This window comes from Rhinolophus sinicus, chromosome 17 (assembly GCF_057876585.1).
Source record: "Rhinolophus sinicus isolate RSI-liver-muscle chromosome 17, RSI-T2T, whole genome shotgun sequence".
NCBI lineage: Eukaryota > Metazoa > Chordata > Mammalia > Chiroptera > Rhinolophidae > Rhinolophus > Rhinolophus sinicus.
The window spans coordinates 188,145,743-188,166,729 of record NC_142517.1 but is presented as its reverse complement, the minus strand read 5'-3'; the positions used below and the strand labels follow the sequence as shown (position 1 = coordinate 188,166,729).

Sequence of the window (20,987 nt, the reverse complement as noted above, 5' to 3'; positions counted from 1 at the left end):
ACTTAAGTGTAAACCTGGCTCAAAGGCACAAGCAAAATTTTCAAAGAATTTAGGTGGTGAAAAAAAAAAATCTCTAGACCCCAGGGCAGCTGCCCTAAAATTGACCTCAGATGCATAAATGAGCTTAGCCAAGATCAGCAAAACTGATCCTAGCTGACCTATAGCTTCATGAGCCATGGAATTTTAGAGTGGTTTGGTTTGCAGCATTGTTGTAGCACTAACTAATATTATACTTTTTTAAAGTAATAAAAATTAATCCCCAGCAAAACAAATATTACAACGCAAACACGATTTACCTTTATTGAACTAGAAAGTACTTTTAGTTAAATTCTTTGATTCCTCTAGGACGGCAAACACCTTCCCTGCAATCACTTCCACGTCCATTGGGGCTGAGCAGGCTTGGGGAGGACACACTTAGAGAAGATGCATGAAGGACACGAGCAGGCTCAGCACTACGGTGGCAGATGTCATCTTTCCAGCACTGTTGGAATACCAGTATTTCTCATACACATCATCCAGGATGGAGAGTACAGCTGCCATGGACTCCTCACAGGTGGCCTGAATCTGAGCTTCTGGCAGAACAAATCCATATGTACCATTGTCCCTCAGCTCAAATGTATATGAGAAGGGGATCCCAATGTCCCGAGCCCAGTCTCTTGAAGAGCCTGATGTGGCATCTACAAATGAAACCATGAAGGCAGAGTTAGAAATTATATAGTGAAAGCATAGATTTCTAGCAGCCATTTCAGGAATAAAGGTTCAATCCAGTAAAATAATTAATGTCCTTCATGTCAGGTTCTCATGGAAGCTGTCTTCTCCTTCTCCTTGATAGTAAGCCCCTGTAAGGCAGGAATTACATCTTGTTTAGCCTCTCTGTCTCCCCTCCCCCTCTCTCCCCAAAGCACCTGGGCTTATGCCTGGCACGTAGCAGAGGTGTGGTTGTTTCTCAGCTGAATCAAAGACTGGACAAACTAATATTCTAAGGCAAATGTAAACCGACACATAAAGGAACAGAAACAAAACAACCAACTGGAAAAATATTATCCAAATATTATCTAGGTGGTCTTCTGGTGGGTGGAGGAGGTGGGGGTAGGGGATGGGGAAAAGCAGCACACTCTCTTTTTAACTAAATTCTTTTTTTTAAGATCCTTTCTTGGGCCCCACCTGTTCTGCTTTCTTAGTCTGAGGGGTCCTCTGGGAACTGAATCAACTGACCAAGGACCACTGGAAAACATCCTTCCTGTGCGTTCTCCCTGCCAGCTCTTTTTAACTGGAGCCAGAAAGAGTTCTGGTCTGAGCCAGTGTATTAATTTTTTTTCTTTGAGCTCACACCTTATCCCTAGAGAGCATAATTCTGGATTTGTATAGACTGTCTTTTATCCTTGGTCATTTTGATTTGTAAAATTTCCTGTTGATCCCAGGAACTCCTCTCTCCCTCTTCTGCCCACCCCACTCCCCAAAGTCCACTGACTTCTTTTGTGACTTAGATACTATTGAGGAGGTGAAAAAAAGATACTTACATAAAATATCTATACTCGATCCAACTTTATAATTGGTTCCATGCTTTGCTTTCAATGCAGTGGCTGCCTTCTGTCCAACTTGGATCTGGAGGTGGGAAATGCAGAGAGAGATATCTGGTGTTAAAAATAAAACCAACCATCCAGAGGGTTTGGTATTTTGTCCAAATCCATCTCCAGAGTTCCAGACCATCTTTTTCACTTTCCATTGGACATCTATACATAGGTAGCCTGCTGATACTTCAAAACCAACCCTCTCAAACCCAATTTCATCATCTTCCGCCCTAATAAGTGAGGGTTTTTCATATTTCTGGCTTATCATGTTCCTCCAAATACATGGGAAATCCTGCAGTCGTCTGTGACTCTCCTTTCAAATAGTTACCAAGTTGCAGTTCCAGGACCATCACCCTATTTCAGTCTCATTACCTCTAAATAGACTATTGTCACCTTTTAATAAGGTTGATGAAGGCCCTGGCATGTATGTGGGAGGAGAAGCTTGGGAAGGGATGCAGGGTTGGTATGGGAAGAGTTCAAATGGAAAGAATGTCAGCATGTAAAACATTAGAATTCTTATAGCTGTTCTAATTTTCAGAGAAGTTTAGAGCAAGGCTATATATAGTTATGTTTCCCCTACATAGTGATTGCCAAGTTGTCTATCACACAGTATAATATTTATTATGATTTCTACACATCTTTGGTTTTGTAAATATAGAGAGACTAATTACTAGTCTCTGGTAGTTTTAAATAATACTAGAAATGGAAACCTTGAAAAGTTAGCTCGATTCTGTGTGCACTCTATCAAAGCTTACCTCTAAGAACCTAAAGCCACTGCTAGCTAGCTTCAATTACGTAAAGATAAACTGGCAAAATTTTTACACTGTCTTTTAATTGAAAATTCTTGGAGATGAATGTTTATGTTAACTCTTCAGCACCTTAGACTATAAATGATATAGCATTGAAGCAATCTTTCTCAATTCAGTTTGCCAATTTCTGAATATAGTACTAAAGGGTTGTCTGTAATTCCCATCTTAGAGTTAGTTACTTTCCTGTAATGGCAACATTAATGCCCCTGGTCCCTCCTACCTTCTTGTCCCCTCTAGCCTATGGCTAGAGGGCTCTAACTACACAGCCAATCAGCAGCACAAGACTCTCTAAACTTTGAACACAAACCTTGCAAAATGGTCACATAGTATCTGTTTTCCTGAACCAAGAAGGGAATGAAATTCCATAGACAAATACTGGGGTCATGGGCCTCTTTTTTCTGCTGGTGGGAGGCCTGTCACATCAAAGATCTACCATGGCCTGTCTTTGGTGGTTCCTTTGTGTTTGTCACAGATCCCTTTAAGTAGAAAGTAGACATCTATGACAAACGTTCCAGAAACTGGAAAATAAAGAGAGTTCTGGGCTTCTCAACTGAAATCTCTGTTCCTGCAGATTTCTTTATACTAAAAAATGGAACTTCTAGGGCTAAGAAGTGAGGGGGAAGTAGGACACAGTAGACTGAACATCTAAACTGATAACCCCTTCTAGAAATTGTAAACACTTCCTGAGCAGAAAGAGACAGTGTGAGGTGGTCAGATGAATGTAACCTCTGGAGTCTGAAGATATGAGTTCCAGTCTGGGCTCCACCATTCACTACCTTTAGAGGTTCTAGAAATATAGTTAACTCAAGGTCTCAATTTACACATCCCAAAGTGAGCTTATTATATTGTCATGAGTGTCAGATGAAATAATGGCTGTAAAATCCCTTTGTAAATTGTAAATTTATTTTGCATGTTATTTTTGACTGCTGGGGGAAAGACTCCCTTTAGCAAAACTCTACAGTCGTTTTCCATTTTGTGCCCAGACGTGTTTTATGGGTCATGCTCCAGTGGGACAGGGACAGGACATGTAAGAGAACTAGTGGGTCCCCGGGCCTCTGTGATCTTAAGCACAGAGTGAGCTTAGTCTCCATCCATTCCAGCATTTGTTGACAATGAAGAGTTTATTTTTTAAAAATAAAAAAGATTAGCAGAACATAACAAGCGGTGGTCAGAATGTGGAGAAATTGGAACCGTTGTGTACTGTTGGTTGGAATGGAAAATGGTGTGTGTATCTGCTATGGAAAAACGATATGATGGTTCCTTGAAAATTAAAAATAGACTTACCATATGATGCAACTACTCCTGATTATATACCCAAAAGAATTGAAGTGGGATCTCAAGAGATATTTGTACACCTATGTTCACAACAGCATTATTTGCAATAGCCTAAAGGTGAAAACAATTCACATGCCCACTGATAGTTGAATAGGTAAAGGAAATGTGGTCTATACATACAATGTAATATTATTCAGTCTTAAAAAGGAAGGAAATTCTGACACATGACACAACATGGATGAACCTTGAGGACATTATGCTAAGTGAAATAAGTCAATCACAAAAAGACAGATACTGTATGATTCCACTTATATGAGATATCTAGAGTAGTCAAACCCATAGAAAAAGAAAGTAGGATGGTGATTTCCAGGGGTAAGGGGGTTGGGGAATTGTTATTTAATGGGTACAGAGTTTCAATTATGCAAGACGAGAAGTTTTAGAGATTGGTGGCTCAATAACGTGACTATACTTAACACTACTGAACTATCCACTTAAAATGGTTAAGATGGTAAATTTTTTGTTATATGTATCTTACCACAATTGAAAATTGGAAAAAAAAAATTTTTTAAAGATACAAATATTACAATCTGAAATTGATCCTCTCTTTGACTCGCATCTATTGTCCTCAGGTTCACAAAAGGGCGAAGCGCTAAGTACTTTTTAGCAATTCTGCCCACCAATTCTGCTTAGGTAAACACAGCTTCAGAGAAGGACCTGGATGAGACAGAGCTCACGTTCGCTGCCCCTGCTTGGATTTCACTGGCACTTCCCCTTACAAACACTCCCAGGCAAATACTAGAAGCAGAATTTAGAAGAAAACAAAGCATTGTGTTTAGCAGAGAAGAGAGTAGATATTATTTAGCCGTGTTATTTTAGATATGCCATATTCCACTAACAGCTGGCGAGTTCTTTAAAGCACAGTTCAAAAGCTGTAATTGCTGAACGGAGCTTCAAGAGAATTTACAGAAATGAAAGCACATTCCTGCAGATTATTAACATAGTCATCTCATTTATATTATAGACGAAGACCTAAGATGTCTCCCAACTTGACATTTTATGAAACAGGTAGTTAATTAATGTAGGTAAAGCAGCATTTAACCTGAAACCTTCCCAGCAGGCATCTGGCAAGGTGTAAAAATCAGGAGAAAGAAAATAAGGAAGAGCAGAGAGAACAAAAGTGGGGCTGGAGCCAAAATCTTGGAAATGGAAATCAGGGAAAGGAAAGCAAGGGTCCTACAGAGGCTTCTCGAAAGGCTCTGGCGCTCTGGTCTTACCAGTTCTTTGTGGTTACTTGCTTTATTTTCGGTATAGCCATAGGGCAGGAGGATGAGCTGTCCATAAGAGTGCATGGTCAGGAAACATACAATGTCTTCTTTCTTGCTCTCTATAAAGCTGGCAACAGCTTTAGTCTCAGGCTCAGACACTGGTCCTGTCCCACAGAATGTTAAATCTTGGCAGTTTTTAGATGCACCAATACCTGGAATGCACAGGAAAACACAAAAAAGGCATCATGATCTCAGTTTAGAACTGACAGAGGGCAAGGACTCATTTTTGCTCAGGGCATTTGTGGATGGAATCAGGGCTTGTTGACGTTGCTTAGTTAAGTAAGTCTGGTTAAGTTCGTCTACTAGGATAGTCATTGAAGGAGCAACTCAGAAAGGCAGAAGGGCTGACATTCGGGTTTAGAAACGAACTCCATGCTTACACGGCCCGGGAAGGAAGATGTGAAATAGAATCGCATTTTCAGGAATCTTTTATTTAAGCTTGTGGTGGGCCCTGAAACCAGTTCTCAGGTTCCGAGGTCAGACTCTGACATAGTCTCATTGGCCTAAGTTTCTCTCTTGCTGTCTTACTGGTTTGAGTCTCGTTAGAGCTATTTTGCAAGTAAGTAAGTAGCCTGTCCTCAACAAAAATGGTAAAGCCCATCATTAATTGAGCACCTTTTACATGCTGTGCACATGGGCTCAGCCTCTCCTGTGTGGCATCTCCTTTAATCCCACAGCAACCTGCTGGGAAGATGGTATTACTGTGGGATACATTTAAATAAGAGAAAAGTGAAACAGGGAGATGAAGCAATTTTTTCAATATCACACAGCCACTACGTCTGAATTTTAACTCTTGCCATCTGGTCTTTAACCAGACAGCTCCTCACCATTTCTAACTCTTTATTTACTTCCAATTCACGGGGCATGTTGAGATTCAGAAACATGAAAATGCTTTCAGGAGAAGGAAATGTTTACCTTGTTTACTTCTGCCCTCCTGCTGTACAGTAATCTGCAAGGCTGATTCTCTGCATTTTTTTCTCTTGATGACAATTCGTATATTTCAAAAGAGAGTGATGGATTTCAAACATATTCACACTGGTCTACGTCTCCTTTGCCTTTGGTTAGCCAACCTCACTTGAAGAAGAGTGCTGCACTTAAGTGTTACCTCTTTTTACTCTATAGATAATACATCTCTTTAGAGGGAAGCTCAGAAAGCTGTACAAAATTAGACGTTTATTTTCAAAAGTTCTCTCTTTAGTAATTCACCTCTTTCCTGGCTTCTCAACTCCATTTTTTGTTCACCAATTCATCAGCTAACCGTGTACTTACTACACCAGGATGCATTGAAATTTCGATTGAGATCTGTCCCAAAACATTTGCCGTTATCATGAGATGAACGGGACTTCCTCCAAAGCCGATCCTGTGACAGAGGGACATAAGGATGTTGCCATCAGAAGGTCTCATAAATCATAGTGTCAGTCGTGACGGGTGGTCCTCCAATATGAATAGTCATTCCTCGGAATCTCTGAAAGAACTTGCCTGTAATATGATGAAGCTTGTGCTTATAATTTTTATTCTTGCCGATAGGCTAGCAACCCCCAAGAACACGAACATTGTAAACCATCAAATCCGAGGCCTTTTACTCACAAGCAGATTAGCAGTGCCTGGGGGACGTGATCTGCTTAATCAGGGAAAGCTTCAGAGAGTCATTTTGTGAGTCCAAGTGATACAGGATGAAAGGGAAATAGCTTGGCAGACGGAACAAGGCTGTTCCAGATGTATCAGAGACAGTCTCTGCACAGCTCTGGAAACAGAAGACTGTGCGTGGAGAGGGGAATAAAGACAAGTTTCACCAGACAAGTTCACGGGGATGGACTTCATTCACATACCGGGCGAAAGGCTGTTGCAGAGAAAGGGGTCCCATGAAAGCCTTTGGGGGAGTGCTTGGGGGGGAGGAGGAATGAATGCTCTCTAGAAACAGAGTCTCTTATTTGTGGAGTAATATGCTGTGGAAACATTTTAAAGCGGAAGTTGTCTGCTATATAAAAAGCTTTATGAGATGTTTGCCCCCTGTGTAAATGATCACAATGAAAGACGAAGGCTGGGTTAGTATTTATACATCATCTGTGCCCCTCATGCTTCTAGAACTGGTCTGAGGAGAACCAGGTGGCAGGCCATCCACAAACTTTAAGAAGACAGAGTTGGAGAAAAGTTAAATATGGCTAGAAAACTGGGAATATGTCCAAACAAGCAAAGCAAACCTGTGGAGGACTTCAACTCTGAAAAGGTCTCTTTGATACTAAACTTGACTTAGATTGTTGCCTTAAAAATGTTCGGTTGACTTTTACCCCAAATAGGGTTTCTTTCTTTACACGTCCACAAAACATTGCTATGGCTGCAATAACCGAGGTCAGAAAAACGAACCTGAGTCAAGATCTAGCTTATGAACTCATCCCAGGACCAAACGCCATCTACTCACCGTTGTCCAAGTGTAGATATAACCGTCTATGTTAAAAACTGGCAGCACGTAGAAATCCAGTTTCGTAAGGAACCTCCTTATCTTTGAGTTGTCTTTATAGTTTTGTAGAATCTGGAAGTTTAAGAGAAACATTTGGAATGATGCTGGAAAGCGGTCTTTTCTCTCTTCATTTTTTAATGATTTCAACTGAATCATAAGAGATGACCACATATCCAACCAACTTCCCTCCACCCTCCAGCTCACCTCACTTTTGCCTATTGGTGATGGTGGAGGTTCTCAAATTTCAGTGTGCATCCAAATAAGCAGCAGGACTTGTTAAAATACAGACTGCTTGACTCCGCTCCCACACCTACTCCCCCACCGCTAGGTCTGAGTTGGTCTGAGGTGGAGCCTCAGAATTGTCATTTCTAACAAGATCCCAGTTATTTTTATGCTGTCGGTCTAGGAACCAATTAAGAATTTCTCTTTATGGGTTAAATTCTTCATGTTTGGATTTCTGAAGAGACTGACACAAAAAGTATCTTATATTACTTTTGAAAGCTTTTTATTCCCTCAAGGAAGGGGTATGGGAATACATAAAAATTCACTGTGCTACTGATTGTCCATATGTTAATCTCTTAATCCATACAACAGACCCCTGAAGTAGTCATTTCATCCTCCTATTGCAGGTGGAAACTAGGGGTTTTAGTGTTGGAAAATTTGCCCAAGACTATTTGAAAGAGGCAGCACCAGCATTCACTCATCTCTAACTTCCAAGATATATTTCCTTCTTCTTTCTTAGATATATTGACCTTCCAATAAACATGATTTTGTATGCACTAGAAAAAGATCAGAATACCTCACTTTTCAGCGAAGCTATTTATTAATTTCATTTCCCTCTGGGAGAAGGAATAGCTCGGTAGACTTGCATTGTCAACATGTGAATGAAGCTTTCTATAAAGCCAAGATGCGACAGGTATTTTGTGGGGTGGTTAACCATTCTCAGAGAGCTAAAGACACTTACTTCTTTCACAAACCATTGGCAAAAAGCAGGGGCAATCCATTCCCTGGCGTGAATTCCGCAGTCCATCCAAATGATCTTCTTGGGGTTATTGGATGGCAGGCTGATCTGAAGGGAACATCTGTGCTCCATTACCAAACAATCACTTATTATTGTAAGCCACTGTGCAAAGTTAGCAGGCTTTTTATTTCCCTTGCTTACTCCACTCTGTGATTACAAGTCTGAGACGAGGACTCTGGCAGAGATACCTACCAATATGACCCTTCCTGACCCTTCCTCGGTTACCCCTGTTGGTTACCTGGGCTGTTATTCTTAGGACCACATGCTCACTCCCCATGTCCCCCACCCAAAGCCTTGTAGGGAGGCTAGAGATCAGGTTATCGCCGTGGCTAGATTATTATCTGACTGTGTGACCTTGTACAAGTTACTTTGCATCCCTGGGTCTTGGTTCCCTCAACCATAAAATGAAGGAACCAAAAGCTGAAGGTTGTCTATGGTTTTTGATCCTTTTTATGGAAAATAAGGTTTTTAAAAAGAACAATACATATTTTTTTAAAACTCAAAATACACGTGAAAAGTGAACTAGCTCTGGTGTATGCATGAGTAGGGTGTTTTCCCTATGCAGCCCCTCCTCTCCCAACTCCATGAAAGCCTGGAGGCACCCAGGGCTTCACAGAGCCAGCCACTCAGCCAAAACGTTTAAGTTCCTGTCCAGCCCTGTCATCCACGATTCCAAGTTCCTCAGCCGGGGTGAGGTAGGCCCAGCATGGAGAAAACAAAGGAATAAGCTCTTTTACTTCTAGGTCTTACTGTTTTTAAGTCCTACCCCAATGGTCCCACCGAACTATCCCAAATTCTCTTTGCTCCAGAACTCGATTCCACCCAGATAATTAACATGAAGCCTTTCTAAGTTTTGAATTTTAAAAGCCCAGTTTGGGGTGGAAAAGGCAAAGTCTTTCTGGACTGCTTCTTTTCACCGTGTCTACATTTCTGACTAGAGCCCCTGAATAGTAAACAAATATCCTTGGATTGGGTGGGAGAGACCCCTCTGCCCCAGTAACAATTTTCAGCCTTCTCACTCACCTTCAAATAATACATGGGCCGAGTCTCATAGGTCATCCCCAGGAAATGTTGTGTCACCACTTCTGCGTGCTTCTCACTTATCTGGTTCATCCACTGATAGATCTGAAACAGCCAGGGAGGATCGCAGGTATCAATAACAAGATTGTTTGCTTGCCTCTAATTAACTGCTTCTTTCCTTCAGATACTGAACTCTGTACCAAGATTGTTTGCTTGCCTCTAATTAAGATAACTGCTTCTTTCCTTCAGATACTGAACTCTGTACTCTTTCTTCTGCATTGCAATAGCTGTGTGCTAAACAACCAAAGGACTAAACCAATGAATTATTACCCATCCTCTCCCATTTTCTCTAAAAATCGACTCGGACATAGGTCTTAGGCCACCCTGTTGAACTTTACAAACAAGTTGCTGAGAATGAACAATTTCGATAATCCACTGATAATACTTCAGAAACGTTATACAACAATACATCCTTCAAATGGCCACCAGACTTAGATTTCATGTGGCACCCAATCATTCCAGAAATTTCAGGTCAGGCTTATTTTGCAGGGTCTTCTTCAGTCTTTATGGATCTCAGCAATATACTTTGCTAACTTCCATGATTCCAAGATTAGAGATGAGTTGGATATGTCCTTCACAGAATATGCCAACAGAAGTTTCTAAATCAAGCCCAAGATAACCATTTTGATTAAACTGGGGAGAGCTGAATAGATGTTGATTTAATTACAAGTCTCACAACATGCATAGAAAGGAAAGGTCTTACATTTTTGCCTGTAAGTCAATAACCACGGTTCTACACGAGTGAGTGGAATAAGGGAATTCACAAACATAAGACAGTCATAGGGGTGTAATAAGATATCTCCCGTACTTTAAATTTTTTCTTGTATTATTTGAAACAAATTCTGAAAAATAATAACATATTTCTAAATATTGACAGAATAAGTGGTAAAGTCTATATGGAGGACAACTTGTACATTTATATAGTAGGTGACGTCATAGGAATGGCGGCAACGGGGCGAACTTTTTGAGTTCTCCTCCAGATCTTATCACAAACGGGACATCTATAACCCATCAAAGGACTCTCTGCTCATCACGCAAACAGCTAAGAGACTCACAAGGATTACTTGAAGGTGGGCAAATTGGGCAAGCAGGGGAAGAGGGAAGAAAGCAGAGTGGGGAGACAGCCGCATCCGCAGCTGTGGAGATGCGGCCGGCACCCGTGGCTGCAGAGACGCAGGGGATCCCAGGATGGAACAGAGAATACAAAAGCCAGGAGGTGGGCTCTTTTCCTGCGTCCCACAGCTGATCTCTCCTGCCGAGGGGGCAGCATATCCAGCATTTGAGGCAGTAACCTCAGCTGAGACCTCCAGCTGGGCCCCAGGTCAGACAAAGGACACAAACTCCATATCTGGGCCCCTCCCCGCACTCTCCCAATCCAACCCCTGCCCTTCCAGGGACTTAAACTGTCCCCTGAACTGAGAAGTAGTGTTAGATTACAGAGGAGCCTTAGTGCTCAGGCTCTGGGAAGACTGGTGTGTGGCTCTGACCCAGAGAAGAGTCCAGGAAGAGTGTGATTTTTGCTGGGCTAGGAGAGAAGAGACTCCTCCACCCCCAGCCCCCATCCTTTCTGGCCTGCGGAAAGAGTGTGACACCGCTGGGCTGGGAGAGAGAAGACCCCTCCATCCCCAGCCCCCACCCTTTCTGGCCTGCCTACATACACACACACGGAAGAAGTGCCCTAAGACTCAGGAGAACTGGGCACAGGGCTGGTGGTGTTACTCTCAATGCGCATATGTGCATGCAAGAGCAGAAATTGCACTGACTTTGTAGAAACTACCATCCAGACCCCTCAGCCCCACCCATCTAAATCTGCAGTCCCAAGGTCACTCTGGGCATCAGGGACCGGCTCTGCATGCACAACACACAGAGGACTCTTTGGTACAGCAGAGGACAACCTGGAGATTACTTGGTGGGCTTAAGCCAAGACTGGCACTGCTTTTTTTATTTTGTTTTGTTTTTCTATCTTTGATATCTTTGCCTGTGTTGAGTGTAGGTTATGGGTTGTTTTTACATGTGAATGTATTTGATTTTTTCTTTGTTGTTGTTGTTGTGCTTGGTGATTTGCTTTGTTCTGAAATTGCTCTACACCGGGGCCCAGCTTAAGAGGCATAAGATTCAACATACCCAGAGGCCAAGTCCAGATCAAACCAGAGTACTACCGAGTTTGACCTACAAGTGACACACCCAGAGGGAATTCTCCACAGGCACAAGAGCCCATAGAGACCAAACCACATTTAAGTGGTCAACCCTCACGCAGCAGAACACCCTGCTGTGGACAGAGCCGTCTCAAAACTACTCAGCCTAGCAGTCAATCCCACCTACTCACAAGCTGAAAGCAATTAAAGACAACTTTAACAGGAAAATGTACACAACACAAGAGCACCTTTAGAGCACACATAGAGGAAAAGAAGGAAGTGGTGCAAGTCAAATATAAAGGACACATACTACCTAAGATAACCTAGCAAGAACTAAGAACCCGAGGGGATCTACCTAATACATCGGAGCAAACACAGAGAGTCAGCCAGAATGAAACATGTCCCAAATAAAAGAACAGAAGAAACCTCCAGAATTGGAACCAAATGAAATAGAGGTAACCAACGTATCAGAGACACAGTTCAGAATACTGATGATAAGAATGTTTAAGGAGCTTAGAGACGACATAAAAAAGGATAGAGAAATCATAATGAACAACCAGTTAGAACTAAAGAACACAATTACTGAAATAAAGAACTCACTTGAAGGAATTACCAGCAGGTTAGATGAAGCAGAGGATTGAATCAGCGACTTAGAAGACAAGTTAGCAGAGATCACCCAAACAGAACAACAAAAAGAAAAAACATATAAAACAATGAAGATGGTTTAAGAGACCTCTGGGATAACATCAAGCGCAACAACATGCACATCATAGGAACACCAGAAGGTGAAGAGAGGAAGCAAGGGATTGAGAACATATTAGAAGTTATAATGTCCGAAAACTTCCCTAACTTGGTGAAGGAAACTGACATACAAGCCCAGGAAGTGCAGAGAGTTCCAACCAGGATAAACCCAAACAGGTCCACACCAAGACACATTATAATTAAACTGGCAAAGGTTAAAGACAAAGAGAGAATCCTAAAGGCGGCAAGAGAAGGACAGAGGGTTACATACAAAAGAACTCCTATAAGACTATCAAATGACTTTTCTACAGAAACATTGCTGGCCAGAAGGGAGTGGCAGGAGATACTCAAAGTGATGGAAAACAAAGGCCTACAACCTAGATTGCTTTATCCAACAAGGCTATCATTTAAAATTGAAGGAGAGATGAAGAGCTTCCCAGAAGCAATATACATATTCAACGCAATTCCTATCAAACTACCAACGACATTTTTCACAGAAATAGAACATATAATCCTAAAATTTATATGGGACCATAAAAGACCCCAGATAGCCTCAGCAATCTTGAGAAATAAGAACAAAGTGCGAGGTATAACAATACCTGACATCAAATTATACTAGAAGGCTACAGTAATCAAAACAGCATGGTACTGGCATAAAAACAGACACATAGATCAATGGAACAGAATAGAGAGTCCAGAAATAAATCCATGCCTATATGGCCATTTAATCTACAACAATGGAAGCAAGAATTTACGGTGGGGTAAAGACAGTCTATTCAATAAATGGTGCTAGGAAACCTGGACAGACACATGCAAAAAAGTGAAGCTGGACCACCTCCTTGCACCATTTACAAAAATAAATTCAAAATGGCTTAAAGACTTAAGTGTAAGATCTGAAACCATAAAATTCCTAGAAGAAAATATAGAAAGAAACTTTACAGACATTACCTGGAGTAAGATTTTTACCGATATATCCCCTCAGGCAAGGGAAGTAAGAGAAAAAATAAACATGTGGGATTACACCAAACTAAAAAAGTTTTTTCACAGCAAAGGAAACCATCAATAAAACAAAAAGGGATCCTACTGAATGGGAAAAGATATTTGCCAATGATGTATCCGATAAGGGGTTAATATCACAAATTTATAAAAAACTCACTCAACTCAACTGCAAAAAATCAAACAACCCAATTAAAAAATAGGCAGAGGACATGAAGAAACATTTTTCTAAAAAGGACATACAGATGGCAAACAGACATATAAAATGCTCAACCACACTAACCATCAGAAAAATGCAAATAAAAACCACAATGAGATACCGCCTCACCCCAGTCAAAACGGCTATCATCAATAAATCAACAAACAACAAGTGTTGGCGCAGATGTGGAGAAAAGGGAACCCTTGTGCACTATTGGTGGGATTGCAGATTGGTGCAGCCACTATGGAAAACAGTATGGAGGTATCTCAAAAATCTGAAAATCGAACTACCTTATGATCCAGCAATTCCACTCCTAGATATCTATCCGAGAAATCCAAAACTCTAATTCAAAAAAATTAATGCAACCCTATGTTTATTGCAGCACTATACACAATAGCCAAGACACGGAAACAACCGAAATGCCCATCGGTAGATGACTGGATTAAGAAACTGTGGTACATTTATACAATGGAGTATTACGCAGCCATAAAGAAGAAAGAAATCTTACCATTTGCAACAACATGGATGGACCTAGAGAACATATGTTAAGTAAAATAAGTCAGACAGAGAAAGACAAATACCATATGATCTCACTTATATGTGGAATCTAAAGAAAAGAATAAATGAATGAACTAATCAGAAACAGTCTCAGAGACACAGAGGAAAAACTGAGGGTTGCTAGATGGGAGGGGGGTGGGGATAAGGGGGAAGGTGAGAGGATTAGAAAACAGTCAGTAACCACAAGATGGCCACGGGGTTACGAAAGTTAATTTGGGGAATGTAATCAATAATATTGTAAAGATTTTGTAGGGTATCCGATGGACACTTGTCTCATTAGGGAGACCATCTCAGGGAAGATGTAGATGCCTGATCACTGCACTGTACACCTGAAGCTGAAGCTGAACAATAATGAATGTCAACTACAAGTTTATACACACACACACACACACACACACACACACATAAAATGTGTATAGTTACAAGAAGTGGAGTACAGCATTAGGAATACAGACAGTGGAAATGGAATGGCTGTGTGCGATGTCAGAGGGATTGTGGATGGGGGAGGGGGGTTAGCACTGTGTGAGGGATATAAATGATAAACGTCTAAATATTACATTGCTTTGTGCACCCGAAACTAATGAAAAAAAGAAGAAAAAATTTAGATGGGCGTATCTTTTAACCCAGCAATTCTATTTTTAAAAACGTATACTTCAAAAAAAAGTTTTGCATAATGTCATACATACACCCCCCACATATTTGTGTATATAGCTAATTTTTCTTACTGTAACTAGTTTTGGAAATTACCAAACTTAGTAACAATATACATATTTCTTTGAAAAACTTCTTTTCTCTTAAAAACTGTTGATTGTCTCTTGCATCCAACAAGAACTACCACGTTTTCAGCTAAATATGATTCAGCCATAAGGCTTTTCCACCCCATATCCCACACCAATATACACATTGGCTCCGTCCTGCTTAAACTGGCCAAGAACTTGCTGAGCGAGAGTAAAGGTTAATTCTGGTTCATGTTCACACTGGCAAAACTGGTTGGGGTGTTCTTTCCCTTCTGTTTCGTTTTGTTGTTTATTTGCCTTTTTATTTCCTGTCAACAGGATTTGTTGCTTCAGTGGTGTTGGTTGGTGGGTGATATTTGGGAATCCCTTGACCTCAGTGCCCAGGCAAATCTCCACCTCACATTTTGAGCCTCTCTAGTCCACGGATAGTAACAGTGAACCATTCCTGCCCATCCTAAAGGTGGTTGTAACCTTCACCACCCCCCGCCATGGATACTTGCTCACCTCCTCCATGGGGTGGTATCTGTTGTAAGAATAGGTCTCCAGGTTCTTCCATGGAGTCTTGTCCACAGCCTCTTGTCTGTGTTGTACTCGCGATCTGCAAAGGGCAGAAAGTCAGACAGAAAGCACTGAAGAAACCGACATCTCATGAAGATTGGAAGGCTGGTGAAAAAGGTAGTAGAAACAAATGTTCACAGCATATGGAGGACTTAAGCCATTTACCTCCTTAAGGTAAATACTATTATTCCAGGTTATTTTTTTTCCCCTGAAGATTTTGTTACATAGGCTAAATCCTGTTTTTATCAGACCCTAGAAATTAGACATAAAATGTTTGTTAGCCCATTGAAAACTTTTTTCTGTCTCTGCTTTGGATAACAAAGCGAGCAAAATAAGTATTTGCAGTATAAGTTCTTTGGAAAATAATTTTAGTGCTTTTTCGGAATGAGGAGAGGAGAGGGAATGCAACAAATAAGAAGGATATCTTTTTAGTCCTCCCTTCTTCCTCATTCTTTGAACTGGTTGTCCTGCCTGTCATGTCCTGCCAGGAAATGAGATCATTGGAAATGGTTTCACGATAGTGTTGGAACCAGGGATGGCGGCTGTTCAGAGCAACCCGGTTTCTTCCTTCGTGTCGTTCATCAAATGTTTGGGTCTGGCTTTATCACAGTTATGTTCTCAGTGATAGGAAAGTGAGTATAGGAAAAAGCAGGGCTAGCACTTGATGAATTCCTGTTTCAGTTGGACTAGTGTTCCCTGGCAATTTCATATATAGAAAGGGATAGATTAAAGGTAACTGGGCACCCGCAAGCACCAAAGTTTGGCTTTCCCCCAGCTGAGGTGTGCAAAATGTGTATGTTGCCCCCTAAGCCTGGCATTGAACTACTGGGTCCCTGTGATACGCAAAAAAACATGACCTGTCTGGGATTTCAGTGAAAATCCATGACATTAAAAGTGCTTATCTCTTTTACATGAAATTAAACATAATACTTAAACCTTAGAAATCCAAACACTTAGTTCAGGCAATGTTTAAACCATATACTTAGAAAAGACATTCCCCTATTTCTAGACAATTTCTGGTACAATGTATAATACATGTGGGGAGGGAAGGAAAAAGCTAGCTAATCCCCCAAATTACCACCAGTCTTATCTCACCAATCAAATGAAAAGATTATTGTACTTTGTGTATTCTTTTTAAATAAGAATTCATAAAATGTCTAACAGAGAAAATAATCCTTTGGGGTACATTATTAATAAATACTGAAGATCAAACATTGATGAAATTTTGACTGGAATGTATAAAAAAGCAAAAAAACTAACAATGAATTATGATTGAGGCAAATTTTGTATTTCACACACTTAGCAAAGAAATGGTTTCATAAGGATTTCATGACAGTAAAGTATTTTTGAACTTTTTTTTCCTGCTTACGAAATTAGCATATGCTTATACTGGTAGTGAAATACTGTGAAAGTTTAGAGAGAAAAAGGAGGAGAAAAATGGAAAGGAGAAAAATGGAAACGAGAAAAATGAATCTTCAATCTTCTCACCTCTCTAAGTTAACCTGTTGCTATTTGGCATATTTCCTGTCAAGCTTTTATCTGTGAATATTTTTTTTCCTAAACACAGTACAGATTATATCTATCTATAATTTTGTATTCACTCCTGTGTATTCTATATTCTACTAGAGACATTTCCTCAAACCAATAAAAACTCTTCATACACATTATACTTAAAAACTGACTATATTTGATAGTAAGTATATATTACATAGTATCATTTATTTAAATATTGTCATCTGTACTGCATATTAAAGCTGTTTCCCCTTTTGGATTTTTGCTATTGTAAATAATTCTGGAATTAGTGGCTTTTTGCATAAATTTTTGTGCTCATTTCTGTTTATTTCTTTGAGTTACATTCCAGGAAGATGAATTAGTAGGTCAAACAGAATGAACATTCTCAAGGCATCTAATTCATATTGCTAAATTCCAAATGATTCAACAGATTTATACTTTTTTGGGGCATATGTAATACATATGAGAGAAAGATGATAGAGCTTGTCATCTTTGTGAAGCGTGAATTTTCTAGACTATCATTACATCAATCATAGTGAATAAAGAGCATCAATATGGCAGCTAATCTGTGTTTTGAGTTGGTCAGAGCTCTATGAAAGTGGACATTATTTTATATCAGTAAATAATGAAAATGAAAACAGCAAATTAGAATCAGGACTAGCAGATTAGAAATGTTTCTTTCCAGTGTAGTCATGTAGTCATCAAGAGCTGTCCTACGGAAGCTGTTCCATCTGAGTCTCACTGCCTGAACTGAATCATTTCCATAATTTAACCTAGGCTTGGCAATTTTTTTTTTCTTAAATAAAAGTTTTCATGAATTTTCATTGTAGAATGTTTGCAAAATGGAGAATAGTTCAGGGACAGAAAAAATTTCAACAAAGATAATTACCATTTTGGTACATAGTTTTTCTTATATTTTTCTACACATTTTATCACATTTTGTATTTTGCATCTTTCCTTTAGCATAAAACTTGTACTTTCCCATGCTATTATATTTTTCATAATTATTACTCTAATGGATGAATAATATTCCATTATCCATACTTTAGTTTATTTCCCTAGTCTAGATTTCCAGAAGCAGGGATACTAGCTTAAAGGGTGTGTAAGTTTTAAGATTCTTGATATTTTTAAGCAAGTTGATTTTTTTCCTAGTCAAAGTTCTATAAAAAAATGTAAGCATCTTTGTCTTTAATTTATAGATGAATACTCTCAGAGGGAGGTAAATACAGTATCTATATGAAGCCAAGTAAACTAATGGAAAAAATGAAAAGCCAATGTCCAAACAGGTTTTTGATATCACATAGATCCTGGACTCTCTATATATATGAAATCAGGCTGCCTATGAAGCTAAGGGACACGTTGAGATCACAGAGATAGTCTGGGGCAAAAATCAGAGTGTATTTCTCTGTTCTGTGAGAACGTTTGTTGTAAGACTTTTTAACCATGAAGAAAAAGAAGAAACACTTTATAACTATACAGACTTGATGAGATACAACAAATGAGCAAAATACTGAGTTACATATTAACAAGGGAAACTATACTTTATATAGAAACTGCACTACACACACACACACACACACACACACACACAGAGTTCAATACATAGTATATATTTATGGAAGTTATGATTCATTATGATAAGAAAAAACACAAAAATGGACAAATGACATGAACGGGCAATTTATAAATCAATAAAATTAGTAATAAACAAGACAAAATAACCTTATTAGAAATCAACAAAATGCAAAAGAAGTCATCTATGGGTATTGTTCACTTATCAAATTGGCAAATACTTAAAAAGTACTTTTATATACTGTTGTTGGAAGTATAAACTGATGCAACTTTTCTAGAGGGCAAATTGGAAATGTGTAACAAGATTCTTAAAATTTTCTCAGCTCCTGACCCAGTAATAACACTTTTTATCACTTACATTAAGAAAATAATCAAAGATTTGCCAAAAAAAAATGATGTAGCTGGATGCTCATCATGGCATTATTTGTAAAAATAACAAAGTAGAAATCAAATAAATGCCCCATAAGGTAACAATGATGGAATATTATTAGCAGTTGCAATGTGTTTTAAATGAATTGTAAATATCATAGAAAAGTTTTTACCAATTTAACTGAAAAATTTTGACAACAGTACTGTATAATTAGTTAGCTAGCTAGCTATCCAGAAATATTAGCAATAATTATCTTTTGTTGAAACTATTTTGTAGTTTTAAACATTTTTTCTTGATAATTAGAATGTGATTTACCGATGAGAAACCATATAAATAAGGGACATAGAATTTTCATTATAATTTCCTTTTTTAATCACAAACATGACATATCTGTTGATATTTATTATACATTGTGCTAAGAAATGTTTATTAGATATTTATTCATTTATTCAAAGATTATTAATGTTTAATGATAAAAGTTCAGTGATCATTATTCTTCTTATGGTGGTATGTATGCATAGGGAGAATCCAGCTGCACTGATCTTGAAAAAAACTTTCTGTTTAGACAGTTTAAATAATAATAGTGAGCCCCTCTTCCCACTTCCTACTCACCTATCATCTCCCAATCCCCAAGGGACCAGCATCCCCAAGAGGTAAAGGGTACCAAGCAGAGGCTTCATTCTTCTGTAGACAGAGCTAGAAAGTCCTGGGCTTCTCCTGCAGGCCAATAGATCAAGTGTCTCTGAGAATGCATCTAGGGGTTGGCTCCCACCATCAAGATAAGATAAGGTAGTTAATTGATAGCTCAGCAGAAACATATGTGAATAGCGGCTTCATTAACTCCACCATGTCCTCAAACAGATTTTTTTTTTAAGTAGTGGAAAGCACTACCATTTGGTTTTTCATTTCTCCTCTAAAACTGAGTTTACACAAGCCCTTGACTCCGCCAGGTCCAGAGAGAAGTTTCTTCCCTATTTCTAGGAATCCCCACCCCCTGGACTCCCATTGCTCACACCACAAAGTCCCTGGGCGTAACAGGTGCTGTGTCTTCTGCTCTGGTCACAGCAGGCATACTAATTATTCAGGATCTCCATTCTACTCTCAAATCTAAGGCTTCAATTGGAGTCAAGTGCCTTCTCTTGTTCTGATGTCCACCTCAGTCCACATCACCAGCTTCTTAAACAAAACCAGTTCTCTCCAAATATGAGCAGTGAAATTATTTAAAATACTTTCTCAAGTGGATTTTCCCACACATTCTTCTCACTATCAGACACCCTACCATGTTTTCAGACAAACCCAGGATATGCCTGAATCTCAAACAGTGACAGTTCAAACAGTGATCAGTAAAAGTAAAGGCCCGGGTTAAGATTACGGCTGAAAGTCTAATTGAACAAGGCAAAGTTTAGTGCAGAGAAGTCAAAGACTTACACAGAGTCTTTGGCACGTGGGGGTCCAGTCTAAATTCTTTGCCCAATATTTATTCATTCATCTATTCATTCATCCTACAAAAACACAATGAGTACTCACTATATACCAGGCACTAGTATAAAGATGAGCAAATACAAAGATGAATGAGGCAGACAGAGTCCTTGTTGTTATGGAACTCATGGTAGAGTTGAGAGAACAAAAAATAGCTCTACCAAAAAATAATACAATTTTAAGTAAAGGAAATCAAATTAAGGAGATAGGGGGTGATTGTCGGCCAAGAGTAGATTGAGATAGAGCGGACTCTCTTGACTAATTTCAGACAATTTTTGAGTTAAGTTCTAAATGATGTAGTTCATGCAAAGGGCTGTAGAAAAAGTGTCCTAGGTAAAGGGGGCAGCGTTTGCAGGGGTCTTAGGGAGGAAGTGAGTTTGGTGCAATTGAGGAAATGAAAGAAAACCAGTGTTTGAGTGAAGTGGGAGCAACAGAGTGATAGAGATGAGATCAGGGAAATAAGCAAGAGCCAGCTCTTGTAGAAACCATGGGCCATAGCATGGACTTTGGATTTTACTCTAAGAAATCACTGAAAAGGTTTTGGTTTTATATTTTAAAGGATTATTCTGGCTACTGCATAGAGTGAAGACA

The 20,987-nt window shown here is 39.5% G+C and overlaps 1 protein-coding gene across 1 annotated transcript; it reads right to left on the bottom strand.

Annotated features, from left to right (window-relative positions):
• Positions 1 to 274: 274 nt before the first annotated feature.
• CPO (carboxypeptidase O) lies at positions 275 to 19,621 on the bottom strand. The gene is made up of 9 exons (XM_019727086.3): positions 19,530 to 19,621; positions 15,410 to 15,503; positions 9,483 to 9,584; positions 8,403 to 8,507; positions 7,400 to 7,510; positions 6,250 to 6,340; positions 4,930 to 5,132; positions 1,521 to 1,605; positions 275 to 677 (listed from the first exon to the last, which is right to left on the bottom strand). Exons 1-9 carry the CDS (start codon positions 19,595 to 19,597, stop codon positions 415 to 417), a joined length of 1,122 nt encoding a protein of 373 aa, XP_019582645.3. The 5' UTR covers positions 19,598 to 19,621; the 3' UTR covers positions 275 to 414.
• Between the last annotated feature and the right edge of the window lie 1,366 nt (positions 19,622 to 20,987).